Source organism: Candidozyma haemuli, assembly GCF_002926055.2.
Source record: "Candidozyma haemuli strain B11899 chromosome Unknown E_2014730914, whole genome shotgun sequence".
NCBI classification, from domain to species: Eukaryota; Fungi; Ascomycota; class Pichiomycetes; order Serinales; family Metschnikowiaceae; genus Candidozyma; species Candidozyma haemuli.
This window is the reverse complement of record NW_020289903.1, coordinates 925,197-941,958: the sequence shown is the minus strand read 5'-3', so window position 1 is coordinate 941,958 and position 16,762 is coordinate 925,197. Positions and strand designations below refer to the sequence as shown.

The 16,762-nt window shown below is 46.7% G+C and overlaps 5 protein-coding genes and 2 non-coding genes across 7 annotated transcripts; 4 read left to right on the top strand and 3 right to left on the bottom strand. All coding sequences in view use genetic code 12, as the record gives it.

Moving 5' to 3' along the window:
• Positions 1–1,634: 1,634 nt before the first annotated feature.
• CXQ85_003585 lies at positions 1,635–1,729 on the top strand. The gene has a single exon. It is a non-coding gene; the product is annotated as a tRNA-Ser (tRNA).
• Positions 1,730–4,951: 3,222 nt separating this feature from the next.
• CXQ85_003584 lies at positions 4,952–5,046 on the top strand. Its single transcript has one exon. It is a non-coding gene; the product is annotated as a tRNA-Ser (tRNA).
• Positions 5,047–5,114: 68 nt separating this feature from the next.
• BUD31 (U2 snRNP complex subunit) lies at positions 5,115–5,561 on the top strand (the record flags this gene model as incomplete). The annotated part of the gene is made up of 1 exon (XM_025487220.1): positions 5,115–5,561. The coding sequence occupies one exon, from the start codon at positions 5,115–5,117 to the stop codon at positions 5,559–5,561; it is 447 nt and encodes a 148-aa protein (XP_025340668.1).
• Positions 5,562–5,698: 137 nt separating this feature from the next.
• Positions 5,699–7,300, bottom strand: HCM1 (Hcm1p; the record flags this gene model as incomplete). Its single annotated transcript, XM_025487219.1, has 1 exon — positions 5,699–7,300. One exon carries the CDS (start codon positions 7,298–7,300, stop codon positions 5,699–5,701), a length of 1,602 nt encoding a protein of 533 aa, XP_025340667.1.
• A 2,493-nt stretch (positions 7,301–9,793) lies between these two features.
• On the top strand, positions 9,794–12,333 carry CTP1 (Ctp1p; the record flags this gene model as incomplete). Its single annotated transcript, XM_025487218.1, has 2 exons — positions 9,794–10,885; positions 11,467–12,333. The coding sequence occupies 2 exons, from the start codon at positions 9,794–9,796 to the stop codon at positions 12,331–12,333; spliced, it is 1,959 nt and encodes a 652-aa protein (XP_025340666.1).
• A 144-nt stretch (positions 12,334–12,477) lies between these two features.
• On the bottom strand, positions 12,478–13,602 carry CXQ85_003580 (uncharacterized protein; the record flags this gene model as incomplete). Its single annotated transcript, XM_025487217.1, has 1 exon — positions 12,478–13,602. One exon carries the CDS (start codon positions 13,600–13,602, stop codon positions 12,478–12,480), a length of 1,125 nt encoding a protein of 374 aa, XP_025340665.1.
• Positions 13,603–14,470: 868 nt separating this feature from the next.
• CXQ85_003579 (uncharacterized protein) lies at positions 14,471–15,331 on the bottom strand (the record flags this gene model as incomplete). The annotated part of the gene is made up of 1 exon (XM_025487216.1): positions 14,471–15,331. The coding sequence occupies one exon, from the start codon at positions 15,329–15,331 to the stop codon at positions 14,471–14,473; it is 861 nt and encodes a 286-aa protein (XP_025340664.1).
• Between the last annotated feature and the right edge of the window lie 1,431 nt (positions 15,332–16,762).

Below are 16,762 nucleotides of genomic sequence, written 5' to 3'. Positions count from 1 at the left end.
AACCACAAACTGCCTTGCCCTGCCTCTTCCACTTCCTCTTCCACTACGTCGACGTCTCCCTACTACTCCCTACTTTCTGCACTTCCTGCTTTTCTTTGTCTACTTTCATTAATCCCTCCCTCCTTCATCCACTCCTATCTTCCTCCTCCCTCCTCCTCCCTCCTCCCCTTGCTATTCTTATCTCTACCGCACTGGCCCTCAACCCAAATGTCGTTCTTTTTTTTTCCCGCCCAGCGCCCGCACGATAGTCCTTTCTGCGCAACTAAATCATTCCCTCCCTGTCTGCCAGATACTCTATATGCTTCTTTCTTTGGCCCCACGGGCCACAAAGTTGCTGCCGAGTCACCGACCAAATGCCGTTCCACTTCTCTTTACTAATATCTCACACACACTCTGTCACACACGTAATACCGTCTTGATTCCTTGGTTGCTGTTTATACACCCGGGGGCTGATGTCATTGTGCCCAGGTCCAAGCCTGCTCCTGGTTCGTCACCTGAGCCTGGCTAATGGGTTCTTTGCTTCTTGCTTTTTGCTGCCCGACCACCCTGGTCCCAAATCGGTAGCTCTACCTACTCGATTTGAAAAGGGCTTATGAGTGGTGATGGCGGCGATCTTGAGCAAACTCGGGGCAGCGCTTTCGGGACAGCGCTTTCCGGGAGTAGAAGGATACCTATTCCATTGATCAGGCTGTTGCCAATTGAATGTTCTGATTTTTTTGGTGACTTCTTAAAATACTTTTCCGTCGGTCTGCTTTGTTTGTTATTGATAGTGTATTCTTAGATTGTGGCCTCATTATGCCCTATTGGGCTTTGGGCCCTGATGCCCCTTGAGCCCTTGGAACCCCTTTTGCCTGAGACACCGACGTCAGCGAAAAGGCAGAATTAGCCCATGTCGCTTTTCTATTTTTTGCGTTCCTCCTAGTTATCTTTATCTCGTCTTGTTGCACCATCTACGTATGGCTGGTTATGCTTGCTTGGAGGATGGATTTCCGTAACCTCCAAATCCGTCCTTCACTCAATGGGCTTGGTTAGGGGTTCGCCCGACTCCTCCATCCCCAATTAGCCCAATTCACCTCCATTCGGTGCTCCGTGTGGTTGCTGGGTACTGGTTCAGCTTGTCGGTAAAGTCCCCGCCCGCAAGTAATGAAAAATCCATTTCTTGACTTGTCAAAACAGTGTGAACCTCTCGGCTTTGTCTAATTTGAGGTTTAGGGGGCTCGAGGGGGCTCGAATGGGTGTTTTGCTTTTGTCCTTAACGGCTTTTTGACTTGTACGGATTATTGTAAAGTCTAAAGTGGTACTTGACTCGGGGAAACTCGGACACCGCCCAAAGCACCCACATCGGCCAGATTTGGTTCCAAATGGGTCCAGTTACGCTATTTGTGTTTGGGGCGTCCCATTGGAGCGAAACGATGTGTTTTGGGATAATCAAGATCCGGATTCGTTTGGAAATAAGGTTTGGAAACTTGAAAAATCACTTTTTGGACATTTCCCGGGGCCTAGGCCAAAATGGGCCTCGGAACCATAATTCTGGGAAACTCCGCTTGAGGTAAAAAATCACGAAAATTAACATTTCTACGGCTTTCCCAGTTTACACCATATAATTTTGCCCAAAAGTATCTCTTCCAATCTATGGCATTGTGGCCGAGTGGTTAAGGCGATGCACTCGAATTTACTTCGGGCCATGCATTGGGCTCTGCCCGCGCAGGTTCGAATCCTGCTGATGTCGATATTTTTTTGCCCTTCCAACCCAATCCCAATCCCATCCTTGAACGTTCTAGGCAATCTCTCTTTTTGCCCAATCTACGCCTCCCTTCTGCCCCCTCGTCTCCCTCGGCCGGCCCAAGCCTGGCATTTACGGTTCGCGAGGTTTGCAGCCAAACCCACCCAACTACCTCCCATTGCCTGCACTGCGTCTTCAATCCACAATCATTCGTACGCCGTCGCCAATGACACTTCCCAATTGGAAATAAATTGCATCCCCATTAACCTTCACTCGCCGGCGTCCAGTGGGCCCAGATTCCACAAAACCACCCCTGAGACAAAAATGTCGTCTGCAACACGAAATACCCATATTCTTTCGTGTTTGAGCCTCGCGTTTTGCAGCTTAAAAAAACGTGGATTGTACGCCAAAACGCGCCCGAACCAAGGGGCCGCGAAACGGTTGGCAGTGAAAAAAAGGCACAAAAAAGGCCCCCCATCAATGCAAATGCATCGATTGTAAAGTGTAATAAACCCACTATAAATGCAAATGCAAGAAAGACAAAAGGACAATTAGTTTCTTCGCTGGAACGCGTGGGCGGCAAAGACGCCAGGGATATTTATCGAAAACGGAAAAAACCATGATTTGGCTGGGATGAGGCGACTGAGGCTGCCAGGCCAAGTCGAGACTTCACAGTCCCAAGAGACTTTTGGCGACTGGCTGCGAAAAAGTTGCATTCTCAGCCTCCAAGTCGCTGGCTGCCGTGAAAAAAATGGACTTCGTAGATTTGGCGAATTGGTGGGTTTCGGCGAATTAGGCAAGTAAAACAGAACGTAGGCCAAGATGGGTTTTTGCTTGGGATCGTCGGTTGTTAGTAAACAGATTGCCGTGGACTGCTCGGTCGTGGACTGGACGTGGATGGCTTGGGTGGACTGAGGAGGCTGGTGTTCGCCAGAGCGTGGCTTCCAGTGTTCGAGGAATCGGCTTCCAGGCTTCCTGGGATGTTCCCGGTTATGAACTTCAAGGAGTGCTTAGACTGCGTTGGTTAGAAGACCCAGAATTTGCTAATTTGTGGGTTTATTAAATGCGTCGAAGCGTTACTGGAGGCATGGGTTGGTTACGATGGCCTGGACTGGACTGGGCTACTGGTTATGGCCTAAGCGAGCCACCACGAAGCGATTACCCAGATTCCTTACTTCCAGTTCTCTAAAGCTTACTATTGGTTTTCCACTTTTCCCGCCTCGTTCATCAGCGCCTTCCAGGCTTGCGTTGTTTGTTTATTTGGCCTCTGGTTGTTCCCTTCCTAGGCTGAGCACTCACCGCCAACGTCTTTCCACACACAACACTGCCAACGCCAACACTGAATCGGTCTAGACATTTCTTGTCACACTTTCTTGTCTAAGAATTTAGACTTAGAATGTTTACGTCTGGATCTGACTTGCCGTGTTCTAACTCCCCTCGTTCCATGGCATAGTCGTATTTCTCCTCCTCTATCTTCTCTTGGTCTCCTCCTCAACCCAACCCTGCTTCCAACTTTCCAAAACAATCAGAATTAACCGCCTTCTCTTGTTCACCTTCCAGAGACAAGCGCTGACGGGCAATGTTCTACAATGATTGTATCTGAGATCTACTGGGTGGATCGACATGAATAATGGAACTTCCAAACAAACGGTACCGCTACGGAATCTTATGAAATATTAGGTTTGTTAGTTTTTGGTGGCAGTTGGCGATGGCCTTTAAATGATGGTAAATGGACACTTTCTGGTGGCTGCAAAATCAGCTAAACCTGGTCTCCACCCCACCCAGATTTGTTTGTTTGTTTACCTTGTCTAAGCCAACTTACACATTTAAAAACAGAAAAATTACCTATATCACCACCTGCTCAACCAACCTTTCGCTTCGCTAGATCCAGAGATCTCATTATGCTGACGATCAAACGACATCGAACAAAACGCTGGCCAATGGTTGCTATAGTACCGTGATGATCTGTTGTGAATTTTCTTATGATAAATATTCGTGTCTTTTTTTATCACCGTTCTTTTCTTTTGTTTGTCAATGCAACGAGGCTCAGCTGAAGATCCTTCTTCCACAGCCCATCAGGCCCAGCAAAAAAGGCAACAAACAGGACGTATTGGTCTTGACGCAGAGAATGTTCAGCGAACTCGTTAATTCAGGTACTATTGTTGATGATTTTTTTGCCCACCAGCGGATTTACTTGTTGACGTCGATGTCAAATCATGGAAAACGACCATTACGGGAACTCCAGAGCTGTCTTGTTTGCATTCTTTAAAGCGAGTGAACGATCATCAGTCTAACGCCAACTAAGTAGTTTGGCTTCTCCTCCTGGACGCCCTTCAAACAAAGAAATGGGACGCCTTGTCTTTGTTTTACCGCTACGAAGCCGTACTTGATTCCTCTTCAGTACGACTCTTGGCTGTGATTGAGTGATGGTTGTTTTTCTATTTTTCTACTGATTCCCCGACTTATTGTGGTCCTTTCCAGCTTTCAGCAAGCTATGTATGGGAAGGACTGTGTGTTTTAGGAACAATTGGGCATTGTGTTGACTGGTGAGTGCAAGGCTGAGGGCTTTGGATAGAGAGAAGGAAAAGTATTGGTTGATGGATTGAACAACGGCGGTGGAAAGGGCAAACATGTGATATGGGATGATTTGATCTCATCAGATACGATTTTCCGGTTTCTGTCGGCTTCTACTGCTGCTGCTGCTAATTTTTTTTTTTTTTTTTTGTTTTTTTTTTGGTTTTGTGACTTCTATCGAACAGATCAACACCGGCTAATACCCGCCTGGGAAGATCTGCTTCTGAAATCAATGGCTATGGCCTTCTCTGCTGATTTCCGACGCTTTGTGACCTGTTAGGATGCTTTTACGGTTACTGCCTGGCTGGTTGAACCGAACCAGCGGTACTTCCATTTATCACAGTCATCTGGAAACCCTTCAGATCCTAAAACTTCCGAGGGTATTATAGGGCTCTGAACGTGGAAGCGACAGAATGCTGTCCATACTGAGGCTTCTAGGTTGGTTTATTCACGGTTTATCAGAGAGTCTTCCGGTTTAGATTCTTCTACAGCTTATAACTTTCCCAAAGAATTCCCACAATCCCTAAAAGTGTTTTAGACCGTTTTCAGCAACCGTCCTTAACAGAATCACTTAATTTTAATCAATTTTCGGCCATTTTGAGCCTCTTCCTCAACCCCATATATTCATCTTCCTGCGTATATTCTACGAATTTAGGCATTGTGGCCGAGTGGTTAAGGCGATGCACTCGAATTTACTTCGGGCCATGCATTGGGCTCTGCCCGCGCAGGTTCGAATCCTGCTGATGTCGTTATTTTTTGGACCCTCATCGCACAACCTAACTAATCTCATCTCCAACTACTCTTATCTATAAACACCATGCCCAAGCTAAAATCGAAAAAAGTACCCGAGGACTATGACAAGGTCAAGCCCACCATCGATAGACTCCAAGAAAAACTCAAAGAAGCCCAGCGCAAGTCCATGAAAACTGAATCCAAGCAGACCTCTCTATGGCCCATACTAAAGCTTAACCATCAGATAAGCAGATATGTGTACAGCATGTACTACGAAAGAAAACTCATATCTAAGGAACTCTACGACTACTTGCTCCGACAGAAATACGTGAATGCCGACTTGATCGCCAAATGGAAGAAACAGGGCTACGAGCGGTTATGCTGCGTCAATTGTATTATAGCCAAAGAAAAGAACCATGGCAGCACATGTATATGTCGTGTTCCACGGCACGAGCTCAACGAGGAGCAGCAACAGACCGAGGGGTGTATCGCTTGCGGATGTCAAGGATGTGCCAGCACAGACAAGGAATAATAATACACAATATTCATCACGGTAACAAAAATATAGTAGTGGAAAAAATCAAACTGTAGCGCCCGCCTGCGCTTTAATACCCAAATAAGAATCCCAATCCGTATAGTAAAAAAAAAAAAAGATAGTATGCAGCTTCGTTAATCTTCATCTCCATCGACATCAGTGGCGTCGCTAGAAGGCGCTTCTGGCTGTTTGTCGTCGTCGTCATCAGCACGTTTCAACTCATTGATGAGGTTGACCCGTCCTTCTCTGGAAGTAGCAGGACTGTCAAATGCTCTCATAAGCATATCGTCATCATCGTAAGAATTGAGCAACGCTCTGCCCGTACCGAATGGAGAGTGGTAGAACTCTTCGAGGTACGAGGGAGACTGCCAGAGCTTCCTCACCAAGGTACTACCCAGGGGAGTCTTGAGACTTCTAAGAGGCGTCTTGATAGCGGCAATTGGGGTTCGAGCCGAGCCAGCGGTTCGAGGAGTAGTGGTGTTCTGCATTGATGGTTGGAGCTGGGGAATATGTGGAGGAGCAACACGGTTGAGTGTAATGGACGGGAGCTGCACGCTCGAAGCAGAACCGGTCTGCTGGAGAACGACATTGGTGATTGCAGCTGGGGTGAGAGGCTCAAGAAGCGGACCTGTTTCCATTGGATGAGCAGGCAGAAGCTCAAAGTTCAGGTTGCAGCTGAAGCTGGAAGTGAAGGTCATATGCTTCTCGGCCAAAATGGGCTTATCTGAGTCAGAACGGGCCTTGACAACGGGAGTTCTAAGGAGGGCGTTATCTAATGGGGAGTCGTCAGGCAAGTCGGTTTGTTGCAGGTCTGTTCTAGCGCGTTTGGCAGAGGGTTCAGTCTCTAAAGACTGTTTCCTGTCGTCAAAGCTGCCACTGGTTGGTGACAGAGGAATAGAAGCAATTGAGTTGTTGCGACGAGCCAGGGCCAACTGGTCCATCACCTCATGGTACAGACTCTTCTTGTTGTTCTTTGCTTTAAGGAAAAGGTCCTCACAATCAGGCTTGATGCACCAGAAATGGCCCTTTCCATCTTTCGATTTCATTCCTTTGACAAACGCTTTATTAAGAGACAAGTTGTGACGAATGGAGTTCTGCCAGCCCACGTCTTCACGGCGGTAGTACTTGAACGTTTCAGAGATCCACGTATAGATCTGAGAAAGCGTAAGCTGTTTGGCAGGATGGGAAAGAATAGACATGCCAATAAGCGTAGCATACGAGTATGGCGGTTTTTCATGGGAATCAATGGAAAACGACGTTTCAGACGCCTCTCTTCTAGGTTTCTTAGGACGCAGTTTCTTCTTGGGAGGTCCAGCAGGCACTGCAAGAGACGTGGTTGGCGCTTCAAAAACGCTACCAAACGCGGTGCCAAACCCCGAATCTCCACCCTGGGTCTGAGTAGGACGAAAGCTAGCAGCAAACGGAGGCGGTGGAGGCGCCAAAGTAGCACTCCCACTACCCTCAGACGTCGCCAACAGCGACAGCAGCAGGTGATGGTCGAATATAGGCGGCTGGGGAGGCTGGGGCGACGAAAACGCCGGCGACAAAAGCACGTTATTCATGGAAAACGTGCCCTGAGTATGATTCGAGTGGTCAGGACGTACAGGCGTCTCTAGCACGGTATGGTTACGTTTAAGGTGGACAGACCGAGGAGGCGTGGTGATCTTAGCCGAATGAGCCTTGGGAGTATCGGTGAGGACGTTCACGCTGTGTTTATGAAGCGGTCTTCTTGACATGTGAGGAGGGTTGGGTGAACTGGTGGTAGCGAGTGAAGGTGTGAACGTGAATGGATCCCTTGAGGTGTCTAGAAACCGAACACGGTAAGGGAAGTGGACCAAAGGGAAGGTGAATCAAGTGAAGGGGATTGTAATAATTTCTTGTTTAGTGTGGCTTCAGATTCTTGGAGAGTTTTCTTGATCTTTCTTGGATGCCTATTTTCTGGTTTCTTCTTAAGCACTGGAATGAAGGAGGATATAAAGGAAGCGAAGAGGTGGGCCTGTTGGGAGCAATAAGAGCAAAAACGCGGTATTTGAAGATGCGGCGGGTATGAAAGAAGGACAGGTCGCTGTGTGCAGGTCTGTCTACCCAGACAGCCAAATAATCCCTGCGCTTCCTGCGCTTCAGGCGCGGCGTGAAGGTCAAATAATGCAACGCGAGCGTGGCTCCAGCCATAATACAATACACTGGCCATGCACGATAAAGCGTGTCGCACTGCACACATAACGAAGGAGATTGCAGCGAAAGAAGCCTTTTGCAGCAATCTTGCTTTGGATGGATGGGTCCTGGACTTTCTGGCCTCCCTGACAGGCCTCCCTGGCAAGGGAGGACAGGAAGGGAGAGGTAGCCGTGGCTGGAATGTTAAGGAAGGAAGAGAAAGACGAAGAGAAAGAGGAGGGTTGGAGGGTTCTGAATCGGTGGCTGGATAGGTGTTCTGGAACAAATGGTGGTGAACGTTAGTAAAGTGTGAAAGTGGTTTTGTGTGGCTTTGTGTGAGGAAGAGGATCGGTTGTTCCGGAAGGAGAGATAGGGTTTGATTGCTGTGGCCAGAATGTAGAAGACTAGACGAGTTAGAATGTAAGTAGTATATTCCTTGCATGGCATGGAGGTCGCAGGGCAGCGCTTGTGACATGTACTTGTCAAGCCTTTGTCGGGTTTCCAGAAAAAGAAAAAAGGTTTGGAGGCCACAAGGCTGACATAACGTCGTTTTGTAGTTGTTCATGCAGAGGGCATGGTGGTGTATGCTTTGCTTTCTTCGGATTGGTTTACGACTGGGAGGAGTGGAGTGTCTCACTGTTCTGGTGGTTTGTCTCAGAAGGCATGCTTCTTCATGGGGGCTAAGTAGTACTACTGGCGTGTTAGTGAGCCTTTTACCTTTTTATTTGTTCCAATTGGGTTTTTTCTGTGCCTTGGGTTGTTGGAATTAAGGTAGGCTTTTGAGTATCGCTGAGAAGCATGTTACTTTCATGCAAATGGTTAGACAACCTAATGTAGAAGGCATTTTGTAACACTAAATTGCTCTTTGAGTGTACAGACCTATATGAAGCCTACTTTCTATCTATTTTTGCATAGTAAGCCTCTTTTAAGTTCAATACATTGGTCATGTCTCACTGTGACAGGTACACCAAATATCCTTCACTTCTCTGTATCAAGGAAGCTAGATAAGACTTCTGACTTCCGCTTTTAACTGTTTATAAGAGGACCTGAATATTCTTAGAGTGAAATTCCAGTTCTGGATAGGACTTGATTGTTACTTTCGAAGTAGGTTAACGGGGAGCCCTAGCTTCGTTGTTAGGTGGACAGTTTAACCGATCGTGCTGACAATTCTTAGAGCATAAATCTCTTTCATTATCTTTCTTGCCCCCGATAACAGCTATTTGAAGCTGGTGGATTTTGAGGTTTGAGGTCTGTTGGCACACCCTCATAGACAAACGGCTGTCAAGCTAGGTTGGTCTCCTTTCTTATTTAACATGGTACTTCACTTGTTTAGAGCTTACTTTTGTCATGAAATTGGCAAATTCGAGTCTTAATTGTGCGGAAAATACCGTCAGTCTGCTTACCTGATTTGTTCAACTGCCTTGGGTTCTTTTCGTCCCTAATCCAACCCCAACTAAATGTCGGTCTTTTGGAGTAGTTAAATGGTCTAAATATCAGTCAACGGATGTTCCAAAAATTGACAAATTCCCAATTGCTAGCCATCATCAAATCTTATTCTGAAATAAGTCCATTCATTGTAACCACCACTTCATCAGTATACCCTCACTCACTGAAGAACATACATCACACAAAGTGAACTCACACCACCCACTCAAAACCGCCAGAAAACCTCACCCAACTCCAAATTTCTCTTCTCTTCACAGCCCTCTCGCTTCCTAGAAACCCTCTCCATCCTCCAAATTTAAATCACCAAATGTATACTCCTCCACCTTCCCTCCACTTGGAAACCCACCTTGGTTCTCTTTTTTCGCAGCCATTTACCAAACCACTCCAAAACTACACACCACCAGAACAAATCATATCCCCTCCGAAAGCACATAAAAAGGAAAAAGTACCAACCCTTCCATCATACTTTCCCCTCCCAACACCCCAAACAGCATTTCTCCAATTTTTTCCCTCCACGTCTCCAAATCACCAGTTTTCCACTTCTTCCTACATACAGCGCTTCCAGCTTACCTTACCACAGATTTCCACTACCCATACCTTACTCATCCAACCTCACTGGCTTCTTCCAAATGGACGATATCACCAGATCCCTCATCAGATTCGTGGTGCGTGCTTTCCACTCTCGCCCATGTATTCTTGTGGCCGATGCGGTGATGCTACATTCGGTACTTTCGGAGGACGACTTGATCCATCTTTTGGGCATCCCCAGGAAGGAGCTTAGGGCTTACTGTGCCAGGCTTGTGGAGGATAGGCTTCTTCTGACACATGTGCAGAAGGAGGAGAATTACCAGCAGAGACTTGCAAACAGAACATACTACTATATCCATATCACTGAGGCCATCGATGCCATCAAGTGGAAGGTGCACTCGATAGTGTCTAGCATTAAGGAAGAGATGTCCTCGTTTGGTAATCCGCATGGGTACTTGTGCCCAAGATGTGGAAGGAAGGTTTCTCAGCTTGATGCTATTTCGTTGCTTAGCGATGATAAGTCGTCGTTTATTTGTGACCAGTGTGGAGGTGTTCTAGTGGAGGACGACTCGCTGCTTAAGGCTACTGTGAAACAGGAGAGGCTCGAAAAGCTTATGATCCAGATTGATCCGATAATTGGCTACTTGAAGAAGATTGACAATTCGAATATTGAGGATAACAACTTTGAGATTGCTCTTACCAAGGCTATTCCAGCACAGTCCGGCTCTGCTGCCTTGTATAATGTTTCTGGCCGTGGTACCGGCAAGAACCGTGGCCAGATGTCCCAGTCTCTTCAAAACGCTGCCTCCAAGGCAAACGCTACTTTGCATGTCTCTATTACTGCCTCTGACGAGAACTACGAACGTGAGCAACAAGAGAAGGAAGAGAGAAGACAGAAATTGGAGCAAAATGCATTGCCTTCATGGCACTCTTCTTCTACTGTTGGCCAAAACGAGTACAACGGCACGGAAGATGAAATTAAGACCGAGCCAGTTATTAAGGAAGAACCTGAAGTCAAGCAAGAGAACGGCGCTGAAGCTCCTGCCAGCTCGGCATCCCCTCCAGTTGACGATGCTGCAAAGAAAGAAAAGGACGCTCAAGATGTCCTTGCAGCTTACTATGCCGATTTGGCCGAGAGAGAAGCCGAAGAAGACGAGGACGACGATGATGACGACGAAATGGACTTTGAAGATGTCTAAACAGAGATCTGAAGCTGACATAAAGTGGAGATCGCCAAGACGGCTTGAAGTCAAACAGACGCCTAGAAGTAACTCTAGGACATGACAGCCGTCAAGACCAATTAGTCCAATTCACTGGCCTCCTCCAGCTCCCACAGCACATCCAATTCGGCTTCTTTTTCCATGAAAATTTGATTTCCTTCATCCCATCATTTCCCCCCTCCCATGAGATCACAGAACAGAAAAGACCAACATCTCTTTGATCATCCTCCACCATCCTCCCTTCCACCCCAGAATGAGTAATAGTGGGCGTTTTTCGCAGCCGTAAGTCAAGCTGGTACACGCCGCACTATTCGCATTCACAAGACCCCATACAATTTTTTCCTACTCACATTGAACGTTTTAATCTTTGACTGCGAACAGAAAATTTGTCCGATACCGGCCTTTCACTTTTTCAATAATGGCATCAGACAAGCAGGTATGAATTCAATGAAATCCAGGCATTGTGATGGGAGGGGTGTGTTGGAATCAACACGTCTGTCTTTGTCGTTATGCTGCTTCGGTTGTGTGTGGACTAGTGTACTAACATTTTTCAGCAAGTCGATCCTTTCAAGTCCTTCATTGCCGGCGGCACTGCTGGTGCTGTCGAAGGTGTGGTGACGTATCCATTTGAGTTTGCAAAGACTAGACTACAGCTTGTGAGTAAGACATCGACGGCTTCGAGAAACCCATTGGTTTTGATCGCTAATGTTGCAAAGACCCAGGGCGTGTCTGCCTTGTACGTGGGCTGTCCTGCTTTTATTGTGGGCAACACAGCCAAGGCTTCTGTTCGTTTCCTTGGATTTGATTCCATTAAAGCTCTTTTGGCTGACAGAAACGGTAAGCTTTCTGGCCCAAGAGGTGTGCTTGCCGGTTTGGGAGCTGGTTTGTTGGAGTCGGTTGTTGCAGTTACGCCTTTCGAAGCTATCAAGACTGCTTTGATTGATGATAAACAGGCTGCTAAGCCTAAGTATCAGAATGGATTGCTTTCTGGAACTCTTAAGTTGGTGAAGGACTTGGGTTTCAAGGGAATGTATGCTGGTGTGGTGCCTGTCTCCATGAGACAAGGTGCTAACTCTGCTGTCCGTTTGGGATCTTACAATGCCATCAAAACCATGGTCCAACAAGCTACAAACACCAAAGCCAACGAACCATTGTCCTCAGCAGCCACTTTCGCTGTTGGCGCCATTGCTGGAACTGTCACAGTGTACACGACGATGCCTATAGATACAGTTAAGACAAGAATGCAGTCATTGGACGCCGCCAAGCTCTATACATCGACCATGAACTGTTTCGTCAAGATTTTCAAGGATGAAGGTTTGCTCACTTTCTGGAAAGGTGCCACGCCGAGGTTGGGACGTTTGATGTTGAGTGGAGGTATTGTCTTTACCATCTACGAAAAGATGTTGGTGCTCATGAACTAGGTTATCTAAAAAAAATATCATAAATAGTAATTTATTAGCTGCATAGCAGCGATGCATTAATGGTATACAAATGTTGTAGATAAAGAATGGCTGCAAAGAAAGTACGAGACCAGCTCGGCTCCTATTGACTGTGTTAGTGGTTCTCTACTCCTGAGTATTGACTTCCTCAGTTGTAGTGTTGACCTCAGCCAGAGCCTGCGGAGCTAAGATACGCTTTTCTTTTTGTTTCACCTTGAAATAGTCGACCAGTGCCTTGAGCATGATGAAGATGCCAAAAGCTATTAGCCCGTATGCAAAATATGGCGTTTTGGTGTTTTCCAACACAGCAAAGTCCTGCTTGTTAAATAGCGACAGATGGTACTCGTCTATCTTGCTTCCAGCCTTTATCGACAGCGACTTCGTGACATCTATCATATTAGGATCTTCGGGCTCATATCTAACGGGGATCTTGTCGGCTCTACCAAAGTTGGACGGGATCCGGTCGTAGCCGTACATGAGTATCATGATACCCAAGCCTGCTCTGGTGCCTTGTTTGGCAGCATGCGACGTATGAAGAAGGTAGCAAAGAATGAAACCAACTAGCTGGAAAGCGACAGTGACAAGTGCATTCCACACGAAATTAGCCAAGTTACCCACTGGAAGACCCTGAACAAACACCTCATTATCGTACATTGGACTGATCATCGTCGTCTCCCAGTATTCAGGCGTATTATCAGCAGCAGCCTCGTCATACGTAGGCGGATGTTGCTCTTGCGTATTAATTTCAGCCTGGGTGTCTGGTTTAGCCATAAGGTTTCTAAACACACCGTCGGTGCCCTGACCGACAAACCGACCCGGAACATTTGCCTGGAGCCGTCCCGTCGTGATACCGTTATTTAGTCTCTGGTAAGTCTGTTTAAACGGGAACACATAGTGGATCACATTCAAAAGCCTTTGCGATGGAGATAAACGGACCTGGTTGGGCAGACGCTGTTCTTCCAAGTCAGACGACTGGCTAGGGGCGTTGGCGTCACGGTTTTCACTCAGCGAAGCCGAATCCCTCAAGTTAGCCGAAGAACCCTCAGCAGCGTTCTGAACGAATAGCGGCGAGCCGGATTCAGACCCATCAGCAGCATCCTCAAAGTCCCTCACTAACGAAGTCTCTGAAGATGACGCCATCTCGTTCACGCCCCGGTCCATATGAGCCTTGTGCCCGTTTCCCAGATCGAACTCAGAATCCGAGTCCACCAGCTCGAGCTTAGTGTATTTTCCCGGAGGCGACAGAACCATCGGGAGGGGAATATATGAATAAGTTATGGGGGAAAGAAGGAGGTGGAAGGAAAAAGTAGTCCGTGGCGGTGGAGACTCTAAATGTTGATAATGCGCACTCGTGTGCTTACACAGGCCTGATACGACGAGGAGGGAAGAGGGAGGAGACAGCTCGAGAGGCCGCCAGGGACGGGAGGTGGTTGGAAAAAAAAGGAATTTTTGGGGAGTTCAAAAAGTGGGAAATGGCCTCTATTTATGTACTTTTTGCCCGGGAGGGTTGGGTGTGATGGAGTGGTTGATGGTGGATGTAACTGGTAACGGTGCTCAGCTGTAAGGGGCTCCAGAAAGTGGGTACAATAGAGAAGAGAGAGAGGATGGACAGTTTTTAGGAAATAGGCGAATTGGTTGTTCTAGTGTCAGATAAGCAGAATTAAGGCCATTTTATGGGTTTTTTAGGGAAGACTTCTGGAGGGAGTAGCAGTGAAGGTACTATATATAGGGGTTGGCCCACAGTAGAAGCTACCAATGGATGTTCCCTAGAGGGTCGTTCCGGACGTCATATTTAGCCAATTGCCTCCTTAGCAGCCTTTCAAAGTTATACTCCAATTTCAGCCTTTAAGGCTCAATCTTGGTGGACATTGATGGATACTATGGATGTCCCTCTGAAGGGCCTGATTCGCGAGAAACCCATTTTGCAACCATTTATTTATGGCAACTACTCCTTCAACTCTCCACCAATTTCTACAATTCAAACCTACATCCCTTTTCTGATCATCAACGGTCGTGAAAGCTGAGTTTAAAACCATAAAAACCAAAATAGTGTCCTGAGTTACCCTTTTTTCTTGGCTGTGACTTTGTTGCTCAATACAAGAATATCACGGGTTCTTGCCTACCTGTAGCGCTTCCTGAGCTCGGCCAATGGCTTATTCTGCTTGAAGAAGCTTCCAATAACACGGTATTGAAGCCAGAGCGGGAACCAATTCAGTATAAACTTGAGCAAGCGAGCTCTGTACCCTTCGTAGATATTGAATCCCCTATGCTTAGCAAGAACCTTGTTCAACACGCTTCTGGCGTACTTGTTTGGCTTCGTACCATGGCACGTCATGTTGGCACTGGCACGGATACTCTCCTCGAGGCCTTGAATTTGGTAAGGCAATTCACCAATACGCTTAGAGATATCACCCTTCTTCTCTTTGGCAATGTCCGTATCAACACCACCAGTAATCACAGAGTACACACGAACGCCAAAAGGCTCAAGCTCAACCCGAATACCCTTAGCGTAAGCGTTAATGGCAGCCTTTGTGCTGCAGTAAAGCGATGTCCAGCAGAGCGGCACAATGCCAGCCACAGATGCCGTATAAACGATAGCACCCTTCGCCTGGATGACAAACGGCGTGAAATACTTGGTCATAAGCATATGGCCAGTGACATTGACAGCGAAAATGTTCATCATGGCCTCGTCTTCAAAATCGAACCCTGGTCCTCCATCAGCTATACCAGCGTTGTTATACAAGATATCCAAAGAGTCACTTCCAGAATGCTCTCTAAAGAACTCCACTGCTTTTTGCACACTTTCTGGTTTTCTGATATCCAAAGCAAAGGGCACCACGCCATGCTGGCGCAAAGGCTCCATCAAGTGAAGCGTATGTTCTGGAGCTCCACCGTACACTTTGAACCCACGCTGGGCCAAAATCAATGCCAAGTTGTACCCAATGCCCGAGGAAGCACCTGAAACCAAAGCGTAAGGCATGCTGAATAAAATTAAGTTACCGAATAAACATCAGGAAATCCTCGTCCTTTTATACCTCCTGTCACATGCGGTGCGGTTGTGAGGGGGACATTGTGTTTTGATGGTGGAGGAGGGGGAGTGAAAAAAAAGCACTGCTGCCGAGATCTGGAGATGCATGGAGGAGTAGTAGGACAGGTACAAGGGTAGTATAAGGAACCGAGGACGCCGGGAGGGCTGAAGTGGTCCAATGAGGGGATAAGAAATGAAGGTTGGGGTTTTGGTGGCTTTGGGTGGGCAGGTAGTGGGAAATTAGATGGTGGAACGGTTGTTATGTCCGGTATTTCCGGGGTACAGTAGAGCCTAATATGGTAAAACGGTTTTTTTCACAGGATGGATGCAATTTCAGTGATAACTGAGCTGAAGGTGAGGTCATTGGCTGGGGACGAATGGATGGGTTTGAGGGATTTGGAGGGTGATTTGAGTTGTCTGGAGGGTGGAGGTGGAGGTACTGGGATCGGAGTTGCAACAATAGATGGTTGACAGTGGAAGGCAGTTGACGGGACAGAACAATTGGGAATGGAAGGCAGGGAAGGCATTGAAAGGGTGTCTGGGGAGGCTTTTTGGGAGTGGGTTGAAGCAGGTGTTGCCATGGGTAGTCAGGGTGGGCCTTAGTAACTAGGCATCACAAATGGTATCAACAGAGTTGTAGATTTGCTTGATGATGGACTTTGAGTGGCTTGGGGTCTCTTTAAGATCACTAGTGTTCCTGGGGACGAAATGTATCTTCTTCAATGGCCTTGGAGGTATTGAATATGCATTTTGCTAGGACAGTTCTAACCTTCTCTTCCTGTTTAGCACAGAATGTCCATGGAAATCCTTCAGTGACTATCAAAAAATCAATTAATATGAGGTTTGAATTCTTGGAGGCCAGCGGTATAATAACCAACCAGGAATGGGTTACCCATGGCTATTCCCTATGTATCAACAACCTCAATACCTCACCAACAGTATGTTCTGAGTTAAAATTAATAAAAACAAACCATTGAACAGTTCTCTATCGCTATTCAACACTGGTCACTACCATTTTTATGGGATAAATAGAGCAAAAACTTAACTTTCCAAAGGGATCAAGACTTCCACTACCAAGTAGGACAATTTTAATAAAAACATCGAAAAGAAAAGGACTTGGGAAATTTATCACGCCCTTTATGAACCGTGAATATCAATTTAGGGATCTACTAAACGCTGGATAGCGCAATTCTTTGTATTACCGCCACGTATTTCAATACAATATCCAATTCTGGTTGTCCCGAGTAACACCAATTTCCTACTATTATTGCATTGTTCTGGGCGGAAACACTTTAATCTTCTGCCTTAACAGAAACCCTCTTACAAATTACAAGAAACCAAAGACTCCCTAACACCATTGACTTTGTCAGAACCAAAGGTCAT